This window comes from Cupressus sempervirens, chromosome 5 (assembly GCF_028749045.1).
Source record: "Cupressus sempervirens isolate cs-2001-9-10 chromosome 5, ASM2874904v1, whole genome shotgun sequence".
Classification (NCBI taxonomy): Eukaryota; Viridiplantae; Streptophyta; class Pinopsida; order Cupressales; family Cupressaceae; genus Cupressus; species Cupressus sempervirens.
Genome location: NC_143122.1, coordinates 578,352,147 through 578,374,622, shown reverse-complemented (window position 1 = coordinate 578,374,622; position 22,476 = coordinate 578,352,147). Strand labels below are relative to the sequence as shown.

The following is a 22,476-nucleotide window of genomic DNA, read 5'->3' as shown; positions in this document are numbered from 1 at the left end:
ATGGGAGAATTGCATTTCATTATGTACATGGGTACCTAAATGGCCTAGTAGCCAGGGACCCATTATGCATTTCATCCTAGTAGTTGTAAGCTTAAGGGCATTCCCCTAAGTTGCACTTAAGGGGGGGTGTTGGTGTAAATAAGTATCTACTATTTACACTTACTTAAGTTTACTTAGGTTAATGCATTATTTTATTATTTTACATTATTTTATTACTTATTACCCACCTAGGAGTATGTGCACTCTTGTGAGTTATCATGTTGACAACACAGGAGTCGGCACCTCTTTTATGCACATGGTGTCTACAAGACAGGAGTTAGTACACTAATTAAGCACATGGTGTCTACAACCTTCTCATTCTTATCCACTCATCTAGAATGATGGATGAGGCATGTGCTTAGTTGTCATGATGCTTATCTTATCACCTGGTTCTTTCTAGAGACATTCTAGGTGCTTCCTAAGAGGCCTTTATAGACAGGCACTTCTAGTGTGTTTGCACATTCATCACATACTAAATAGAGAAATGTATGAGGACATACTCTGATTAATAGATCATATCCATTTTTGGTCTACAGTTGTGCTTGTGTTGAGTTCTATGATCTTGGGTGAATCTTGCTCTAAGGAAAATTCTTACAATATGTAATATAATATATAAGTACTTTGCATACAATTTAAAAAATAATAATAATATAGGTAATTTTTATCAAGAAATAATTTAATTTTGCATATTTTATTATTTAAATTTATTAATAATATGAGGGATGAAGATAAGAGGGAAAGCAAAAACAATAATGAGATGAAGGGGAAGATGTTAAAAATAATAATCTTAATGTACAAAATGAAATTTAATACTCAATTATCTGTCTCTCTCTTTCTGCCCCACTTTTACTCACATTATCTTTATCTCTTTATGTGTACCTCTCCCCCTCTATCTCCTCGTATATCTCTATCTCTCTATTTACCTTTGGTAATATCTCTACCTCTCCATCTTTTGAGGAGAAATGTAATAGATGTTGAGAGAAATGGAATTATTTTTTGTCTTAAATAACTTTAGGTTGTAGGATGATGAGGAGCACATTGGCACCTTTTTTGAGGCAATGGTGGAGTTTTTGATACAGAAATAATTACGTAGTTATACCTATCTTTTAGTAATATTGTTGTATATTTACATTGGTAGAATCCTTTTCCATTTTCTTATTTTTGTGAAAATTTAATTGTCATCATATTATACAAATTTCTTGATATTAAATATAAATTATATATAAAACTTACTATCAAATAATTTTTTTAATTGCTCAAAATTTAAACAATGCATCACATCAAATCAAAAAATAAATTTCATTGTACCCCTTCATATATCTTAGACACACTCATTACCCACAAAAATATAATTGCTAGTGAAAAAATGCATATACAAGAACTACATTGCTAACTATAATATGTGACTTTTATTTTCAAAATATATTATTATAAAACACATATGTAAATACAAAGTTTACATGTATTTTAAAAAATATTAATTATAAGCCTTAATTTCTTATCCTTGCAAATTAAAACTTATAAAACTGTAACTATAATTTTAGAGTTGAAATTACAAGTATAGGGGAATGTTGTCCCAAATGTCAAGAACACTGAAAAAAAAGAGTTCAAATGTGATAGAGGTTGTGAGGTGTTGTTTTTTAGTCTCTTTTTGGTGAGGTTTAGTTTTTAAAAGTCTATGTGGTGGCCTTCGCTGGTTGGTAGCCGCTGGTAGTTCGTTGGGTTGCTTTGTAGGTCTGAACCCTCCATCAAAAAAAATAGATCCAAAGTATTACAAAGGAAAACATTTAAGATGTGTTAGGAGACAAGATTTTGAGACTTTTATAATAATGAAGAAGATAAAAAATTTGTAATCAAACAAAGATAAAAACCTGGTTAAACTGCCCTTCGCCTTATTTAATGAATGTGGATAATATGCCAGGATTCAATGGCTTTGAATAAATTCTATTCAGTTTTTGTGGTGGGTGTTTGTACTAAAAGCATAGATCTTGACAAAGGTGCTCTGTGCATTATAGATGAGCATAAAATAAAGAAGACACGTCAACTTCTTCTACCAGAGAAGATCAATAACATCAATTCAATCTTACCAATCATCTATTTCAGAATTTTCACTATCCGCCCATCATTCTGGCCTTCAATTCACACCGAAACAAGTTATAAGACAATATAAGAGAAATGTTCGTGTTTATCTTGATCAGATAAGAGTTCTCCTTGATCTGACGTCAGCACAATCAATGACATCACCATGGTGTCAGCTGCTACACTGCAAAACATCATGCGGGCGAGGATTGTTCCATCCTTATAAAATGCACGAGGAGTGGTAATATGATTTCATTATTTGCAAGGATTAAAAGCTTGAAATTCCATTATTTGTGAGGAAGAGCAAAAAGTTAAAAGATGAGCAAGATGACTCCGTTTGTAAAACCACGCATTGTGGCAAAGAAAGTGTTGGCAAGAGAACAATTTGAAGGAGATGGTGCCATTGTCAGGCGTAGTATTGGCAGGTAACACCATTTCTTCATCTTTTACTCCCCAATATATCGCAAATATTTCTATCCTTTCCATCTTAATCTGTTAGATTGTTTGATTTGTAGACTCATTAAAAATATTTTTCTATCAATTGGTATCATGCATTTGTCATATGAATATTTCTATGTCTTATAAAATAATTGAGGACTCAGATTTTCAATCTTTTACACTGTTTGATCCAATAACTATCATTAAAATTATTCATCGATTCGATTCGTGATATAATTTGTTTTACAAATTTAGAAGATAATTAAGAATTATTATTCTCAATCATGTTAATATTTCACCTTATAAATTTATAATTCAAATCATTCATTTGCTGGTTGGTTATCGATCTAATTGTGTTCTTTGTTGTGAACAGACCAGAGTTGAAATTTTTGGATCCGTTTCTTTTGCTCGATGAATTCTCAGGTTAGTTGGTCTCTACCCAAAACTATTGGTAACAAGTATGTTTGCATTTCTTTTAACAAGTCATGTGTGTTGCAGTAAGTGCTCCTGCTGGCTTTCCAGACCATCCCCACAGAGGTATACTGATTTTTATGTTTGGTTCTTCACAACTTTCAACTCTGACTTCTTTTCTCTGTTCATCATTTATGGTTTGGTAATATGTTTTTGGGCAGGTTTCGAGACTGTGACATATATGCTCGAGGTACTATCTTTTCTGCCTTCTCCTTTTACTTAACTTACTTTTTAAAAATTTAATTTTTATTGTGATATTTGAGGATGGCTGAGTTCTGGTAAGATTTGAGCCTTCACGCTTACAGGGAGCCTTCACGCATGAGGATTTTGTAGGACATAAGGGCACCATCAAGGCCGGTGATCTGCAGGTTTCGAATATCCTGGTTCCCAAAATAGTTATATTTCTTTACTCTTCTCTGTGATTGTCATGTACTAAGGAGGGTTGTTGCAATGCACTATTCAGTGGATGACAGCAGGGCGAGGTATGGTCCACTCTGAAATGCCTGCTGGAGCAGGATCACATGGATTGCAGTTGTGGATAAATCTTCCTTCCAAAGACAAGATGTGAGTGCCTTCTCAATTTATGTTTATACCCAAATTAACTAATGGATAACAAGAACAGTTTAATTTTATTACGCAATGTTTACACTTTCCATGTTGATATGGTGGTTAGGATGGAGCCCAAATATCAAGAAGTTCAAGGGGAAGAGATACCCAAAGTTGAGAAAGATGGGGTAAAGGCAACTGTTATAGCAGGAGAAGTTTTGGGCACCAAATCTCCCGTGTATACCAGAACTCCCATGATGTATTTGGATTTCACAATGGAGGCAAAATCTGTGCTTCATCAGCCAATTCAAGAGAGTTGGAATGCTTTTGTATATGTCTTGGAAGGCGAGGCGAGATTCGGTGCTCCAAATTCATCAGCAGTGGGTGCTCATCATACACTCTTATTGAACAGTGGTGATGGGTTGAGTGTGTGGAATAACAAGCCCTGCAGGTTCCTACTCATTGGAGGGCAGCCATTAAATGAAAAAGTAGTCCAACATGGACCATTTGTGATGAACAGCAGACAGGAGATAGTGCAAACGATTCAAGATTATCATTTGGGCAGAAATGGATTTGAGAGAGCTAATGGTTGGCATTCTAATATTGCTCAAACTTGACTTTGTTTCTTTCTCAATCTCCAGCCTTTCACCCCAGTGCCAGTGGTCATTTACTAGATGCAGATTTGAAGGTCTATTCCTATTTCCTATCAGAAGGAATTGTCTCTGTATTTCAATCTTCGTTTGGTCTTGTTGTAGGCATGAAAAGGATCTCCTTCTTAGTTGTCAGCTACAACATATGAATAGTTGTTTATTGTTAGTTGATATGTTGAAGTTATGTTTTAACCGCTTTAATACCTAATAAGGCGAATCTTATGGGTTGTCTTTTTATCATTCACGAAAAAGCGAATCTGCTATGTCGTACTAAATGATATTGTCCAATGATATTTTCTTGTACGTACCAATCAAGACACAGCGCATAATCTCCCCAACTAACCAGGTCATTCACACAGTATATTATTCATCTTATCAATTGTGCACCATTTATATGTTTTCAAGTCTTTTTGGGACCCTTAAACATCACACACTAAGCTTCATTCCAATACTAGAAGTGTTAAATAGTCAAAGTTGACTTATTTTTTCCAAGCTTAATTTTCTCCTTAGTGTGTGATGTTTAAGGGTGGCTGTTTTGTTGTTGTTATTTAAGATCGAAATGCATGTGTTTGGTAAAAGTGGTCGTTGACTAAATAGGTGTATTGGCTAATCTCTAGACAAAATGTACTAAAAATAAAACAAAATCATTTTTTTCTCCCAAATTTACAAAAACATAATGATTTGTTTTTCCAATTTTGTTGTTGTTTTCGACTACAAACTATGCAGATTATGAAGATCAAATGCTGAAATTTTTAGAAAAATTCATGATGTTTTCGATATTTTAAAATTTGGTCAACTCTACAGTTTGTAGGGAGGATAGACATGTCCTCCGTATACACTATAGAGCAATAAAGATAATTAAAGTTGTTATTGAATGGTTAGTAAGTATACAAATGGTTTAATTGGCCACTAATTTGCTCTTCTATGTAAAGTTTAGTTGATAAATCTATATGGTCATTGAAAGTTTACTAGTTTATAATGATATTTCTTTTAAATGCAAAAGGCATAAGGGCTATTTTTTTTTAAATTTTAGTTTTAAATATTTACTAATAATGTGAGATATCAAATACTCTAAAGAATAGAATAAAAAGAAATTAAGAATAAAATTGAGCAATCTAATGTTCAACTAGAAACTTCTCAACCAACTTGTAGCTAAATAACTAAATCCTAGAAGGCTAGAGATAATATGATAAACAAGAGGACAAAACATAAAACAACAAAAATCCCGGATGTAGAAACACTGAGACAACATTACATAGAAACCCTTGACAACAAAAAATGGTAAAAGACTTTAGCTGGTAGATTTTGAATTAGTGGCCTAGCCAACGACTTGTGTGTGTGCAACCTATGAACGAAAAAGAATACCTTTGAAATATGTGACAATTCTTTCTTAAACAATTGACAATTTTCATTGACCAAATTAGATTTGATGGCATCTCATAATTTCACATATTCATGCTTCTTTTTGAGGTATCAAATAGGAAGAAAATTCCACACCAAACCTTTTCCATGGAAAAGATCATAGCTACGAATTGCTTTATCGTTTCTATTGTAACAGGCTCTTTTCTCACTTATTGAGTTTCCAGCTTATGAGGAGACCATAATCCTGCACTAAATCAAAACACTTTGTTAGGAATAAGGATGCCACCTGCTAAGATGAGCATTTTTTATCAAGAATTTTTTACCCACTATAGTATAGATGAGTTGTTCTATCTTCCATGCATCCAAAATAAAAACCCTATGGAATATCGAATCAAAAAGTTAATACTTGAGACCCTTGGGTTGCCCTTCAAGACACCATTAAAACTTTTTACTTTAAGAAAACTAGAACCATTAAGTTTTTATCTTGTTTCTATTAATTTGAGGAATATAATTATTCAATTAGTAATTTGATGAATCTTATTATTCAATAAAATATTTTTGAAAGGGCGATTAATACATTGTCCTTTCTTAAGAACCTATGAATCTAAGAGGTAAAATAAGATTAGATGCTTTTCTCTCTAATGTGCAAGTCCTTATTGATTTCAAAATATATTTTTTCAATGATTTGAATGACTTCATCAACTAGGTCATACCCAAAAGAGATAAAGTCACGGGTGCATACCATTCTAACTTATTTTGCAACCATTATCAAATTGAAAAGGATAACTATCACTGAAGGAGCAAGTGGTCCATGATCTCCCCCTTTGTTTTAAAAAGACAACAATGAAAAGACATAGCCATTGATCAATTAGATAATTTATCTTTTGTAAGGACTCTTCCAAGTTGAGCTAACCAAGAGAAAGTTCCTACATTAGGTAGGACTGTAGTAGATCAATGAAGAGAGAAGGCCCTAGATTTAGCAAAAATTTCAACTTTGAATTAAGGAATTCATCCCTTCTTAACCAAATATTGAGTTGATTTGGAAGGTGAAGAAATGAGAATATCTTGCAAACCACTTTGTCATTTAAAAGTTCTAGTAAATATAAAGATAGATAGGATATGCAAATTAGAAAAGTTGCTCTAAATATATTTGAGTCAGATTCTTAAATATTATTTATTGTTATTAGTTAAGAGTAATATGCATTTCTTGTTGAGGTTTAAGGATTTTTGTACAATCATCCAACAGGTTTCGAATTATCATATTTCTATGATGCATCTTGCCAAATAGTTGTTGTTGGCTTGTCTAGTCATTTTAATTTTGCATACATCTCTACAAAAGCATTTGGATTTGCATCTTATGAGAATCATTTAAAAAAATGCTTTGGTAGATTTCATTCTATTCAGTTTGAGACATATTTTTTGCATACAAGTTATAAGGATACTTACAAATCTACATAGAGTTTTGAATTTGTGTGTAACATTATGAGTTGCAATGGAATCCAGACTAACCACTTTACTGAGGAAATGGACACCCTTCAAATTGCCAAATTGGCTAAGGATAATGGGGTCTCTAAGTTTTTCTTGGAGGGTGATTCATTGAACATAGTTGAATTCCTAAATGGTTCTTCTAATCTCTCTTGGACTATTAATAACATCATTAGAGAAACTATTAACATCCTACGATTTATTTCAATGCAGACTTTTGATGTGCATTGTTCTTTAAAAAAATAATTTATATGTGCTTTGTTTAGTCTCAAAACAAGGAGGAAAATAAATAACTTGATTGACTCCTATCTAATCGCTTTAAACATAGGAAGACTTGCTTTGATTTATTGATATTTTTTACTTGCACCTACCTATTATTATGTAAAAGAAAAAAGAATGTATTTCTAAATATTTTAATTCTAAGCGCTATCTTCTTATCCTTGCAAATTAAAACTTGTAAAACTGTAACTATAAATTGTAAGTATAATTTTAGAGTTGAAATTACAAGTATAGGGGAATGTTTGTCCCAAATGCCAAGAACACCGAAAAGAAAAGTTCAAATATGATAGAGGTTGTGAGGTGTAGTTTTTTTAATGAATAGTCTCTTTTTGGTGAGGTTTAGTTTTGAAAAGTCTATGTGGTGGCCTTCGTTGGTTGGAAGCTCATTAGATTGCATCGTAGGTCTAAAACCTCCATAAAAAAAAAAGAAAGATCCAAAGTATTACAAAGGAAAACATTTAAGGCACATTAGGAAATAAGATTTTGAGACTTTTTTTAATAAGACTATTCACTTAATAATGAAAAAGAAGATAAAAGTTTTTTCATCAAACAAGAGAAAAAACCCTGGATAAAATACCCTTGGCCTTATTTAATGAATGTGGATAATATGCTAGGATTCAATGGCTTTGAATAAATTCTATTCAATTTTTGTGGTAGGTGTTTGTACTAAAAGCTTACAGCTTGACAAAGGTGCTCTGTGGATTATAGAGGAGCATAAAATAAAGAAGACACATCGACTTCTTCTACTAGAGAAGATGCATCACAATAACATCAATTCAATCTTACCAATCATCTATTTCAGAATTTTCACTATCCAATCTCATTCTGCCCTTCAATTCACACTGAAACGAGTTATATGACAATATGGAAAAAATCTTTACACAATCTAATCCACAAACTAAGGATCATAAATACAAAGTTTACATATATTTCAAAATATTTTAATTCTAAGCGCTATCTTCTTATCCTTGCAAATTAAAACTTGTAAAACTGTAACTATAAATTGTAAGTATAATTTTAGAGTTGAAATTACAAGTATAGGGGAATGTTTGTCCCAAATGCCAAGAACACCGAAAAGAAAAGTTCAAATGTGATAGAGGTTGTGAGGTGTAGTTTTTTTAATGAATAGTCTCTTTTTGGTGAGGTTTAGTTTTGAAAAGTCTATGTGGTGGCCTTCGTTGGTTGGAAGCTCATTGGATTGCATCGTAGGTCTAAACCCTCCATAAAAAAAAAGAAAGATCCAAAGTATTACAAAGGAAAACATTTAAGGCACATTAGGAAATAAGATTTTGAGACTTTTTTTAATAAGACTATTCACTTAATAATGAAAAAGAAGATAAAAGTTTTTTCATCAAACAAGAGAAAAAACCCTGGATAAAATACCCTTGGCCTTATTTAATGAATGTGGATAATATGCTAGGATTCAATGGCTTTGAATAAATTCTATTCAGTTTTTGTGGTAGGTGTTTGTACTAAAAGCTTACAGCTTGACAAAGGTGCTCTGTGGATTATAGAGGAGCATAAAATAAAGAAGACACGTCGACTTCTTCTACTAGAGAAGATGCATCACAATAACATCAATTCAATCTTACCAATCATCTATTTCAGAATTTTCACTATCCAATCTCATTCTGGACTTCAATTCACACTGAAACGAGTTATATGACAATATGGAAAAAATCTTTACACAATCTAATCCACAAACTAAGTATCATAAATACAAAGTTTACATATATTTCAAAATATTTTAATTCTAAGCGCTATCTTCTTATCCTTGCAAATTAAAACTTGTAAAACTGTAACTATAAATTGTAAGTATAATTTTAGAGTTGAATTACAAGTATAGGGGAATGTTTGTCCCAAATGCCAAGAACACTGAAAAAAAGAAGGTTAAAATGTGATAGAGGTTGTGAGGTGTAGTTTTTTTAATGAATAGTCTCTTTTTGGTGAGGTTTAGTTTTGAAAAGTCTATGTGGTGGCCTTTGTTGGTTGGAAGCTCGCTGGATTGCATCGCAAGTCTGAACCCTCCATCGAAAAAAAAAAGGCAGACTTTTGATGTGCATTGTTCTTTAAAAAAATAATATATATGTGCTTTGTTTAGTCTCAAAACAAAGAGGAAAATAAATAACTTGATTGACTCATATCTAATCGCTTTAAACATAGGAAGACTTGATTTGATTTATTTAGATTTGTTACTTGCACCTACCTATTATTATGTCTTAGAAGGTGAAGCTAGCTTTGGTGCTCCCAATTCACCAGCAGTGGGTGCTCATCATACACTCTTATTGAGCAGTGGTGATGGGTTGAGTGTGTGGAATAACAAGCCCTGCAGGTTCCTACTCATTGGAGGGCAGCCATTAAATGAAACAGTAGTCCAACATGGACCATTTGTGATGAACAGCAGACAAGAGATAGTGCAAACGATTCAAGTTTATCATTTGGGCAGAAATGGATTTGAGAGAGCCAATGCATGGCATTCTAATATTGCTCAAACTTGACTTTGTTTCTTTCTCAATCTCCAGCCGTTTACTCGATGCAGATTTGAATTGTCTCTGTATTTCAATCTTCGTTTGGTCTTGTTGTAGGCATGAAAAGGATCTCCTTCTTAGTTGTCAGCTACAACATGAATAGTTGTTTATCGTTAGTTGATATGTTGAAGTTATGTTTTAACCGCTTTGATACCTAATAAGGCGAATCTTATGGGTTGTCTTTTTATCTTTCACGAAAAAGCGAATCTGCTATGTGGTACTAAATGATATTGTCCAATGATATTTTCTTGTACGTACCAATCAAGACACAGCGCATAATTCCCCCCATCTAACCAGGTCATTCACACTCATCAAATATGCACCATCGATATGTTTTCAAGTTCTGTTGTTATTTTAGATCGAAATGCGTGTGTTTGGTAAAAGTGGTAGTTGACTAATTAAGTGTACTGGCTAATCTTTAGGTAAAATGCACATAAAACCAAATCAAAATTTTTGTTTTTCTAGATTCAAGAAAACATAATGATTTTTTTTTTTTTTTTTTTAAAATTTTTGTTGTTTTAGACTAAAACTATGCAGATCATGAAGATCAAATGCTGAAATTTTCAGAAAAATTCATGACGTTTTCGATTTTTTGAAATTTGGTCAACTGTACAGTTTGTAGGGAGGATAGCCATGTCCTCTATATACATTATAGAGCAATAAAGATAATTAAAGTAGCCATGTCCTCTGTATACACTATAGAGCAATAAAGATAATTAAAGGTGTTATTGGATGGTTCGTAAGTATACAAATGATATAATTGGCCACTAATTTGCTCTTCTATGTAAAGTTTGGTTGATAGATCTATATGATCATTGAAATTTTACTAGTTTATAATGATATTTCTTTTAAATGCAGAAGGCATAAGGGCTATAAAAAATAAACAAATTAAATATTTACTGATAAAGTGAGATATTAGATACTCTAAAGAATATAATAAAAACAAATCTAAGAATAAAATTGAACAATCTAATGTTCAATGAGAAACTTCTCAACCAACTTGTAGCTAAACAAGGGCTCTGGCCGAGCTCGAGTCCCTGCCTTGTGAAGGGGTGAAACTAATAGGGAAAAATAGTGTTTATTATGAAGAGTGGGATATGTAGCTTGAATAAATTATATTATTTGTAAGAAAACAAACACAAGACTATTCAGGAAATTGTAAAAATTGAATTAGAGGTAAAGTATGGAACCCGTAACATATTTAATGTTATATTCCATATTGTGCATAAACTTTGGTAATTGGAACTATAGAAATCTCTATCATATAATATATAAACTTAGAAGACAATGTTAAAAAATTTCAATTTCAATACTGTAAGATAGAACAATGGCCATAAACTTAAATGTTTTATGTATGTTATTTGTTCTGTTGATTTGCTAGGGAATTCATTATATTAATTTATAACCATAAAGCTAAAAGACACAGTTTCAATTTTTCAAATTGAATACTGTAAAAGAGACTAATGTCCACAAACTTAATTTTTTATATATGTCTATTCTTAATTTATAAGAGAAAAGATATGCAGATTGTCCATAGACTAATATTAGTTTTATGAAATATTCACTTTGTATACTAGAAGACCAAGTACTTGTAATGTGAGCCTTTGCCAAAAGATTAAATTAGGATGTTCAACAAAAGCTTTCATGTCCATTAACAAGAGTCCTTACCAGACATATATTTTACGCTGATTTTCTACATATTTTTCCATTTTGTAATGTGTAAGCATCTATAAATCTATATTGGATGTCATTGATTCTAAAATTAAATAGTAATATAAAATGAAATTTATACAATTAGAATACCTATATTGGTTTAATATAATTAAATATAGAATCTAAACGTTGAACTAGAATACATTTTACACCCTCAAAATTTAAAAACTTGAAACATTCAATAATTTAAACTTAACTTTTCAATTAGATGCCATTAGTTTATAAACTAAAAATTGAATATATTCAATAACTTTAGATTGAATAACACTAATCTAAAATTAGAAGCATTTAATTATTTTATACAAACTGCATAAGTTTGATAGTAATAGTAATTTAAAGGATAGTTTCACTATTTTTCAAATGCTTCATCTGTTCTGTATGCAGAATGGCTTAACAACCTATGAGTTCATATCAGATTTAAGTTATTGGTCAGAGAAATCTCACCATAAGTCATCTTGAATTAATATTGTTACTCCAAATTCAAAAGGTGTAATCCAAATCTTGATATAACTACATTTCAACCATCATTCCCATACTGGATTATCATATTGCAGAGTTCTTTATGTAGAATAAATTTTACACATTGCAATCTAAAAATTATATCCCTCTTATAATTAAATCTGTGATCCCATAATGGATTACGAACATATATATTTAAATTGGATCCAATTTATTCATTAATTACAAAAATCTTCAAACAAAAAAAATCATGCATAGGCTTTTTAAAATCCAAATCCTACATATCTTGATAATTCATCCTATGTATCTATATTGAATTATCAATTGGTGTATTCAACCTGAATTTAATTTACTAGATCCCAAAAATATCACCCTAATTACATAGGGTAAGTGCACCAAGTTGTGGTGCCAAAAGGGGGGTATTAGTGGACACCTTTTTCCTGAAATCAGCAATTTATGAACTTCAACAAGAATTTGAAAATAGTTAGGCTCAAAATTTTAAGATATGACAAAAACAAAACTCGTAGTCCTTTGAATCTAGTTTCTAAACTACTATTTTTTTTCCAAAATGGTTTAGTTTTAGGTCCTAAAAAAAGGGGGCTACAAAAAGTGGTACTGTTTATTCCAAAAAAACATAACACAATACAAAGTGTGGACACCTAAAATTTTAACTTTTTTTTTGAAATTCTTTAATCGCTCTGGTCAATAGTTACTCAAGGGTAATTTTATAATGTGTATTTTTTTTTAATGAATTTTACAACTAGACACATCCCAAAAATGTGAAATATGTATGTGCTCCCCCTAGAAATAATTGAAAACTAATCTAAAATCAAAAAAAAAAATTGAAGTGTGTAAAATGGAGTCTAGTTTCTAAAAAACTAAGTTGTTGCAAAATTCGATGAACAAGCTAAAATCTATAGCCCAATTAGTACATGGTGGTTTTTGACAAAAAATGAACATACATTCTAAAGAAATTATAGATGAAAGGCTTGAAATAGTTCAAATTAAAAATAAATTATATGGTTATATAGCTAACATAGAGACCTACAACTTCATGTAACCTGATCTTATCGATGCCTAACCATAAGGAATCTTGAAGGAGACCACACAAGAAAAATCAATCATTTTTTGTATGTTTGCTAGAAAACACGTCTCAGACCTATTTATTAACTCCAAACTGTTGGGTTGGATCTCTAAGGAAAAACCAAGCCTTAGGCTTGGTTTTAATGCAAAGCTTTCAATAACGTATGCCTATAGTGAGCACGCTCTATTTAAAGCATTTGAATTTTGGTCTCAATGGCGCGTGTGCACTATAGTGTGCACACACTATTTAGACCTAAATAATGCATAGAAGAGATGCAAAGAAAGAGCAAGAGAGAGTGGGAGGGGGGGGGGGAATGGCTCTGTGTGTGTGTGTGTGTGTGTGTGTGTGTGTGTGAGAGAGAGAGAGAGAGAGAGGGGATGGGAGAGGGGAGAGAATAGGGGATGGGAGAGAGAGGAAGTGAGAAAGAGTAGGGGTGGCAGAGAGAGTAGGGGTGGGAAAGAGGAAGTGAGAAAGAGTAGGGGTGGTAGAGAGAGTATGAGATGGGAGAGAGAGGAAGTGTGAGAGAGAGTAGGGGTGGCAGAGAGAGTATGAGATGGGAGATAGAGGAAGTGTGAGAGAGAGTAGGGTGGCAAAGAAAGAGTACAGAATGGGGGAGAGAGATTAAAAGTAGGGGATGAGAGAGAGAGAGAGAGAGAGAGAGAGAGAGAGAGAGAGAGAGAGAGAGAGAGATTGAGAGTGGGGGATGGGGGAGAGAGAGAGAGTAGGTAGTGGGAGATAGAGTGGGAGAGGGAGAGCAAGAGAGAGGAGGATGGGAGTGCATGTGTGTGAAAGAGAGAGAGTAGGGAATGGGCAAGGGGGGAGACAGAGTAGCTCAAGAGAGAATAGCTCAAGAGAAAGTATGGGATGGGAGAGAGAGTAGGTGACGGGAGAGGGAGTGGGAGAGGGAGAGAGAGTGGGGATGGAAATATGTGTGTGTGTGTGTGTGTGTGTGTGTGTGTGTGTGTGTGTGTGTGAGAGAGAGAGAGAGAGAGAGAGAGAGAGAGAGAGCAGGGGATAGGAGAGAGAGTAGGGGGTAGAAAAGAGAGAGTAGAGAGGGAGAGAGTGAGAGTGAGAGTGAGAGAGAGTAGGCAATGGGAGAGGGAGTGGGAGAGGGAGAGTGAGTGAGAGACAAAGTAGGGGATGGGAGAGGAGAGAGGGGGGATGGGTGTGTGTGTGAAAGAGAGAGCATAGGGAATGGGAGAGGGGAGAGAGAGATAGAGAGAGAGTAGGGGGTGGGAGAGAAAGAGAGTAGGCAATAGGAGAGGGAGTGGGAGAGGGACAGAGAGGGGGGATGGGAGTGTGTGTAAGATAGAGAGTAGGGGATGGGAGAGAGTGCGAGAGTGTGAGAGGGAGTAGAGATGGAAAAGAGAGAGTGAGAGTAGGGGATGGGAGAGAGAGAGTAGAGAGGGACAGAGTGAGAGAGAGAGATAGTAGGCAGTGGGAGAGGGAGTGGGAGGGAGAGAGAGTGGGAATGGGAGTGTGTAAGAGAGACAGAGTATGAGATGGGAGAGAGTAGGCGATGGGAGAGGGAGTGCGAGAGAGAGAGAGGGGGAGAATTGGAATGTGTGTAAGAGAGACAGAGTAGGGGATGGGAGAGAGTGTGAGAGTTTGAGAGAGAGTAGGGGTTGGCAGAGAGAGCTCGTATGGGATGGGAGGGAGGGGGAGAGAGAGAGAGAGAGTAGGGGATGAGAGAGAGTGTGAGAGAGAGTAGGGGATGGGAGAGAGAAAGTAGAGAGGGAGAGAGAGTACTTGAGAGAGAGAGAAAGATAGTAGGTAGTGCAAGACGGAGTGGGAGAGGGAGAGAGATAGGGGGGATGGGAGCGTGTGTGACAAATCTAGAGAGTAGGGGATGGGAGAGAAGAGAGTGGCGGGATAAGAGTGTGTGTGTTTGTGAAGGAGAGAGTATAGGGGATGGGAGAGGGGAGAGAGAGAGTAGGGGATGGAGGATACAGAGTAGGTAGTGGGAGAGGGAGAGAATGAGAGTAAAGGATGGGAGAGAGTGTGAGAGAGAGTAAGGGATGGGAGAGAGCATGAGAGAGAGTAGGGAGAGGGAGAAAGAGAGAGGGGGATGGAAGTGTGTTTGACAAATCTAGAAATTAGGGGATGGGAGAGAAGAGAGAGGGGGGATGGGAGTATGTGTGTTTCTATGAAAGAGAGAGAGTAGGGGATGGGAGAGAGTGTGAGAAAGAGTAGGGGGTGACAAAGAGAGAGTACGAGATGGGAGAGATAGAGTGAAAGGATGGGGGAGAGAGAGAGAGAGAGAGAGAGAGAGAGAGAGAGAGAGAGTAGGGGGTGGAAGAGAGAGAGAGAGTACAGGATGGGAGAGACAAAGTGAAAGGATGGGAGAGAGTGAGAGAGAGAGTAGGGGGTGGTAGAGAGAGAGTATGGGATGGGAGAGATAGTGTGAAAGGATGGGAGAGAGTGTGAGAGAGAGTAGGGGATGGTAGAGAGAGAGTAAGAGTAGGGGATAGGAGAGGGAGAGTAGAGAGGGAGAGAGAGAACTTGAGAGAGAAATAGGAGGTGGTGGGAGAGGGAGAGGGAGTGGGAGAGGAGGAGAGAGAGGGGGATGGGAGTGTGTGTGAGAGATCTAGATAGTAGGGGATGGGAGAGGAGAGAGAGAGGGGGATGGGAGTGTGTATCTATAAAAGAGAGAGTTTAGGGGATGGGAGAGGGGAGAGAGAGAGTACCCCAAAGAGAGAGAGAGAGAGAGAGAGAGAGAGAGAGAGAGAGAGTAGCAAATGGGAGAGAGAGGGGGGATGGGAGTGTGTGTAAGAGAGAGTAGGTAATGGGAGAGAATGTGAGAGAGAGTAGGAGGTGGTAGAGAGAGAGAATGGGATGGGAGAGAGAGAGTGAGAGTAGGGGATGGGAGAGAGTGTGAGAGATAGTAAGGGGATGGGGGGGAGAGAGAGAGAGAGAGAGAGAGAGAGAGAGAGAGAGAGAGAGTAGGCAGTGGGAGAGGGAGGATGGGAGTGTATGTGAGAGATCTAAAGAGTAGGGGATGAGAGAGGAGAGAGGGCAAGAGAGGGAGAGAGAGAGAGTAGGTAGTGGGAGAGGGAGAGCAAGAGAGAGAGAGTAGGGGATGGGAGAGGGGAGAGAGAGTAGGGAGAGAGAGAGAGAGAGTAGGGGATGGGAGAGAGTAGTCAATGGGAGAGGGAGTACAAGAGGGAGAGTGAGAGAGAGTAGGTGATGTGAGAGGGAGAGTGAGAGAGAGAGTAGGCAATGGGAGAGGGAGTAGGAGATGGAGGGTGAGAGAGAGTAGGTGATGGGAGAGGGAGAGTGAGAGAGAGAGTAGGGAATGGGAGAGGAGAGAGAGACTGAGAGAGAGTAGGGGATGGGAGAGGAGAGAGAGAGTAGGGAGAGAGAGAGTGGGGACGATAGAGAGATGTGTTTTGACATAATGCATATGCACTATAGTGCATACACACTTTATAGTGTGTACGCACTATGTGAAATCACCCAAAAATGGTCAAAAAGAAACTTTGGGGTCCGTTTCATCCATTCTCTGCTTTTGGTCAGTTGTGCTTTCTATTATTCTGATAGAAATCATAGTTTTCAACATAGCAAATACTATTTCAAGAATTTTTGAAGCTAGCAAACACCAAATTCAATCATTGGATATGCAATTTAAAGAATTTTTGAATATTCCTTGTATAGAAAAGGTTAGTGCAATCCATTTTAAATATTGTTTGTTGATATATAGGTACAAATTTGATTATAATTTGACATGTTTAATATCTAGTGAATTTATTGAAATTTGAATGTTTGAATGAAATGTTATTTCGAAATGGTTAGAAATTTGACAAGTTGTTTGATATATATTGTGTATTCATTCGAATAATTATAAATTTTATATGTATTTGAATAATTTTTAATTTACACATTGTAAGTAATTCAAATGTTTGAATAATTTGACATGTAGAAATCATCATCATGCCAAGGAAGAAACCAAAAACTCAAACAAATGAAGATAGGGAGAGAGATTTGGCAATTAAAAGAGATAAAATGAAACTACTATATGAATAAAGAAAATTGTAAAGCAATAATGAAGAATTGACTTTCAAATAGGATAAAGAACCAACGGTACAAAGAAACGAAGAGGAAGAATTGGAAAGACAAAGAGAATGAATGAGACTATTATGCTCAAGAAGACAATTGAATTGTGAAGCTACACCATCTTCCAATGTTGGAGTCATATCATCCTCTCATGTTGAAGAGACACTAATTTGTAGATATGACGATGTACACACTCCATCATGTCATGTTGAAGGCACGATATCAACACATCAAATAGGTGATATTCCATCTTTTGCATCTTATTGCCAGGGCACATCATCTTTAGTTCAAAGTACGCAATACACTCAACCTCATGTTGATGTTCAAAATGTTGAGGGAATTGAAGAGATTATAACACCTTCTAGAATTTTTTTTAGAAGACCAAAATATTTGATCGATATTGATACTAACATTTTGAAATCAATGCCTAACAAGATTAGCAAGCGTACTTGTCAAAGAAAAGTTAATCGTATGTGGAGATTATTTTTGAAGAATTAAATATTAAAAGTCAATGCCAATTATTTGTTAAAATGATGAGGAATTTGAAATTTAGGCCTATCATGAAGATTCTTGGGCTAAGAACAATGGACAATTCAAATGAAAAAACCATTGTAAAGAATCTAATGAGTGCTTATGACAAAGTGGGTTGTAAATCACACACCAAAGATAGTAATATCACAAGATGAGTACTTACATTGACAATAGTAAGTAGCCAAATGAAGAAAGCTTGACTCATGAGAAAGACAAGCAAAATATTAAAAATTGGTAGAGGTACTCTAAGGAGAGCCATGCTAAGACATGAGAGATTGGAAGATCTAACAAAAAATGAGTTATAGACATTTAGTAGTAGACTAATGCGAAAGGATAAAGAAATTAGTGAAGTTTTGAAATAATTGATCGAAGATTTTTGGAAAAATAACACACATGTTTCCCCTAATCAAAGAGATGTTGTAAGAATGAGGATTGGTAGCCAAAATTGTGACCCACATGCAAAACATTTTTTGGACTCAACTCAAACACAATTTTTTGCAAAATTTATTGGTATGTATCCACAAATTCAAATAAGTCAAAGATTTTTTGAGATGGGTAAACTTTTTTATGTGAAGATAAATCACACGTGCACAACTTCTTGTTGTAAGATACATATTGAATTTTCTAACCATTTTTATGTTTTTAGGCATATATGCTTGTTTTTGCATTCTTAGTTTGTTTTGCAAGATTGTGACATGAATGAACCACCAAGATCTTCAAGAGAATTCATATCCAACATTTTATGTGAAATAGGTGACAACCAAAAATTTTACAAGACATTATGCTTGGATGGTACGTGCTTATTTTGTGGTTCTTTGCAACTTTTATCAACTTGTCAACGTATGGATAGTACACATGCAATTGGAAATTAAATAGTAGATTATGAAAAAAATTTGACAGTGACATATGCTCTAAAAGATGGGAAACAAGTTTAAAGATGTGATTTAGTCATTGAAAAGATTTCAGTGTATGAGTTCGAGAAGATTTTTTGTGAAAAGATTATTTACGAGTATACAAGGCATACCCATAGAGCTCGCTAGTTGCATTTGCAATTCAAGTTGTGCAAGGATACGTTTCCATTGGATACCATTGTTTTAGTTGTAGATTTTGCAAAGAACTACACACTACAACCATAAAATGAGGTGCAAGAAAAGTATTATACTTTTCAACAGGTTTCCATATTTTCACATAACATTCATACATTTACCTACAAGTATAGAGGATGACAGGAAAATTTTGAGGGAGTACCATTTTTACATCAACAATGATCGATCACATTCTACGAAGTTTGTACATGGTTATTTTCAAATATTTTATGGAGATTTGGCTAACAGGGGCATAACATATCGTCACCACATTATTTGGTCAGATAATTGCACATCTCAATTCAAGAATGCATGGATGTTCTAATGGTTGAGCATGATGCATAGGTTGTGTAGAATTCAATATATGTGGAATTTCACAAAGGCTAGCCATGGAAAGGGAGAGCACGATGGTGTAGGCACATGCATCAAAAGAGCCCTGGCTCATGAAGAACTAAAGTAAAAAGATGGAGCATTATTAGTAGATGCAAAATCCATCATCTAGTGGTGTAATGCTACAATGGGTCCAGGTAAGGAAGGTGAGTCTATGGTTCATAAATTTTTTTGGTTGATAGATAATAGTAACATTGCACTATATCAGGATTGTTGCACACTAACAAGATCTAGTGAGTTGCAACTGAATGGGTGGATAAATGGGATATACGGGTTTGTGACCCAATTGACACCTATCGTCCCCCACAAGCACAAGAAATGGTAGAGATGGATTTGTCTATTGACTTTGACCGCTTGTCAGATCTAGTGCAACCTAGTAATATATATATATATATATATATATACACACACACATACATATATCTATATATATACATATATATACATATATACATACATATATATACATATATACATATATACATATATACGTACATATATATACATATACACATATATACATATGTATATATATGTATATGTATATATATGTACGTATATATGTATATATGTATATATATACATATATGTATGTATATATATATATATATGTAACTTTATAACTTTTATCTAAGTATTTTTTAAATTAATGATCGCATTTTGTACATTTGTCACTGCATGCCATGTTTTTGCTATTATTGCACCTAAAAACAATGAAGAAGGGGCAGATTATTATTTGTGTCATTGTGTCCAAGCCAAACAAAAATTGGATCACTCAGTTATAGCTGGTGAAGGTTTAAAGTAACACGTTGGTGCAATGGTTGTAATTAGCACATAGCTTAGACGATATTCTATGAAGAACCCTAACTTGTGGTTATTCGAGGATTGGCAAACAGAGAGGAAGATTATTCATTATTCAAACCTTGTTGTCGCATCAAATGTCCACTTGATAAAATATGGTGGAAAATCACATAATAAGATTCTTTGGAAAGTTTGTGAGTCAGACCATGAGGCAATACTTGACACATTAAAGTGTAGAGAAGATCCAGTTGGCTCATTAGATTGAATATGGAGAGAGGGAGAAAGAGAAAGAGTGATCAATTCCAGGATCCAAATATAATGTTCCAACCTCTACCCCAAGACTGTCCACATGGAAAGGTGGGTATTGTTATTATGTGTAAGTGATGAGATAAGTTTAAATCACAAATTTTATGTTTTGATTTGTTTAGGATCTAGATACATTATTTGAATTTATATTAGATTCTTTAATAGGACCCATTTTTAGATTAGTCGTTTGAATAAGTGAAAGTTTAGAATTCGTTGTTTAGATCAAAATGTAATGAAAGAACATGAAAATTGTTAGAATGTGAATCCTTTGTGATGTAAAGCCATGATTGTGTGCATGTAACCAAAAACTTCAAACTGGCAAAAGCAAGGATACAATGGGAGAAGTTTTCAATACTCATCAAGAAAGGGTTATCATAAAACTCAGAAAGCAAGGATTTGTAAAAATGGATAATTCTTAATGACAAGCCAGATTCAATTTTTGTCATTCTCTAATTTTAGTGGATTAATCTTATCTTAGATTTTTTACTTTGCTAATTCTTCATTTACAGGTCACCAAAGAAGAGGGCTAATAAAGTTGAAATGCCAGTGATAAAGGGTGAGATGCCAAAATCATCTATGAAATGGTATTATCAATTCACATCCTCAATGTTTATTAGTGCTTTTTGTTCAATTACCATTGTGTGTTAATCATCTTATGTCTAGGATTGTAGAGGATCACAATAATCAAAAAGTAAGATGGAAAATAGGTCTCGATCTGATGATAATGGGGCAGTTACAGATATAGTTCTCTCTAAGGATAATGTTGATCAACCAATGTATAAGTTGAGAGAACCAAAAGACTTATAATATTTTGATATTTTTGGAATGTTGTTTGCAATAATTTCAACACTTGATGAAACCAAATATTATGAGTAGAACTTAGTAGTTTTGTTTAAGCATGTCTAGATCCCTAAAAATAGTCAATGAAAAATACATTTAAAGAGGTTTCTTAGATTGTGCACATTAAATATGTCCATGTCAGATTTTTTGAAATTATTCCATTCTATGATTTTGAGGTGACCATACAAATTAGTTGAGAGGAGTGAAATATATTTTAAGGAAAAGAATAAACAACTTAATCTAGAGATGGGAGAATCTTTAGAGGGTAAGGTCAAGGAAGAAGAGTAGCAGCAAGAACAATAACAAGAAGCACCTCACAAAGCAATAAACACAATGCAATACAAAGAACTTTAAACAACTATTAAAGAAAGGACGAAGAAGAAGCCAAAAATTGACTTTTTGTATTGAAGATTGACTCAAAAAGGATGTCCCTCACAAGTCCCAATAGTCTCTCTCATCCCAAGGCCCCTTCATGCCATACAAATTAAAGTAGGAATGCCCTCTTCCTCCTTTTTCAAGGAAGCTCTTCTATCACCTTAGGACTATCTTGCCCCTTTCTTTTCCACCACCACATTCTCTTCTTTTAATCCCTTCTATTGCACATTCATTTCCTAAGTCCCCATCACACCCTTGATGTAGAGGGTAATGGTGGTATAAGGCCCAAACAACAAGAACTTAAGGAATACACAAGTTTTCACAATATTCCAATGCAAGGAAATGACCTACAGAGCCTTCAACACCTAAGATGACTAACCAAGACCTATGCCCTATTTCAAGGTGATTTAATGGTCTTAAAAAATCAAATATAAGGTTAAACAATAGGTTTTAGGTCCCTCAACAAAACCCAGTACTTCAAACCCAAAACTAGCCTTTCTAGGCCTTAACCTCAAATCATAACAGCAGCAACGGTTTTTAGCCCTTAACTCCAACACTTTACAAAGAACTTGAAAAATAAAAACCAGATTTGGATACCCTTTTCAAAGATACATAACATATATAAAACTTAAGGGTGGTTTTTTTGGACCAATATGGTCGTTCTACACAATAGCCCTATCTTTAAACACGCAAAGATGTCACTTTACAAAGGAACTACAATTTATTTTTACTCCCTGATCTCAAGACTCTAGAAAGTCTCCAAAGATGATTAAAACCCTCCAAATATGTCACCAATTTGGGCCTTGGATGCTTCCAAGTACAAAAGCCCCAAAGTGCTCATAAACAAGCCTCAAAACTAGGGCCTCTCAATAAACTACTTTCCACACCTTTCTAGGATAAATTAAGGGTGGATACACCATTCATTTGATGTCACTATACTCCTTAAACCATAAAAGGTATGC

At 34.7% G+C, this 22,476-nt stretch overlaps 1 protein-coding gene across 1 annotated transcript; it reads left to right on the top strand.

Annotated features, from left to right (window-relative positions):
- Positions 1 to 2,344: 2,344 nt before the first annotated feature.
- On the top strand, positions 2,345 to 4,463 carry LOC149557254 (pirin-like protein). Its single transcript, XM_089831965.1, has 7 exons — positions 2,345 to 2,543; positions 2,930 to 2,979; positions 3,055 to 3,093; positions 3,189 to 3,217; positions 3,333 to 3,395; positions 3,491 to 3,591; positions 3,701 to 4,463. Exons 1-7 carry the CDS (start codon positions 2,437 to 2,439, stop codon positions 4,188 to 4,190), a joined length of 879 nt encoding a protein of 292 aa, XP_089688091.1. The 5' UTR covers positions 2,345 to 2,436; the 3' UTR covers positions 4,191 to 4,463.
- Positions 4,464 to 22,476: the final 18,013 nt, after the last annotated feature.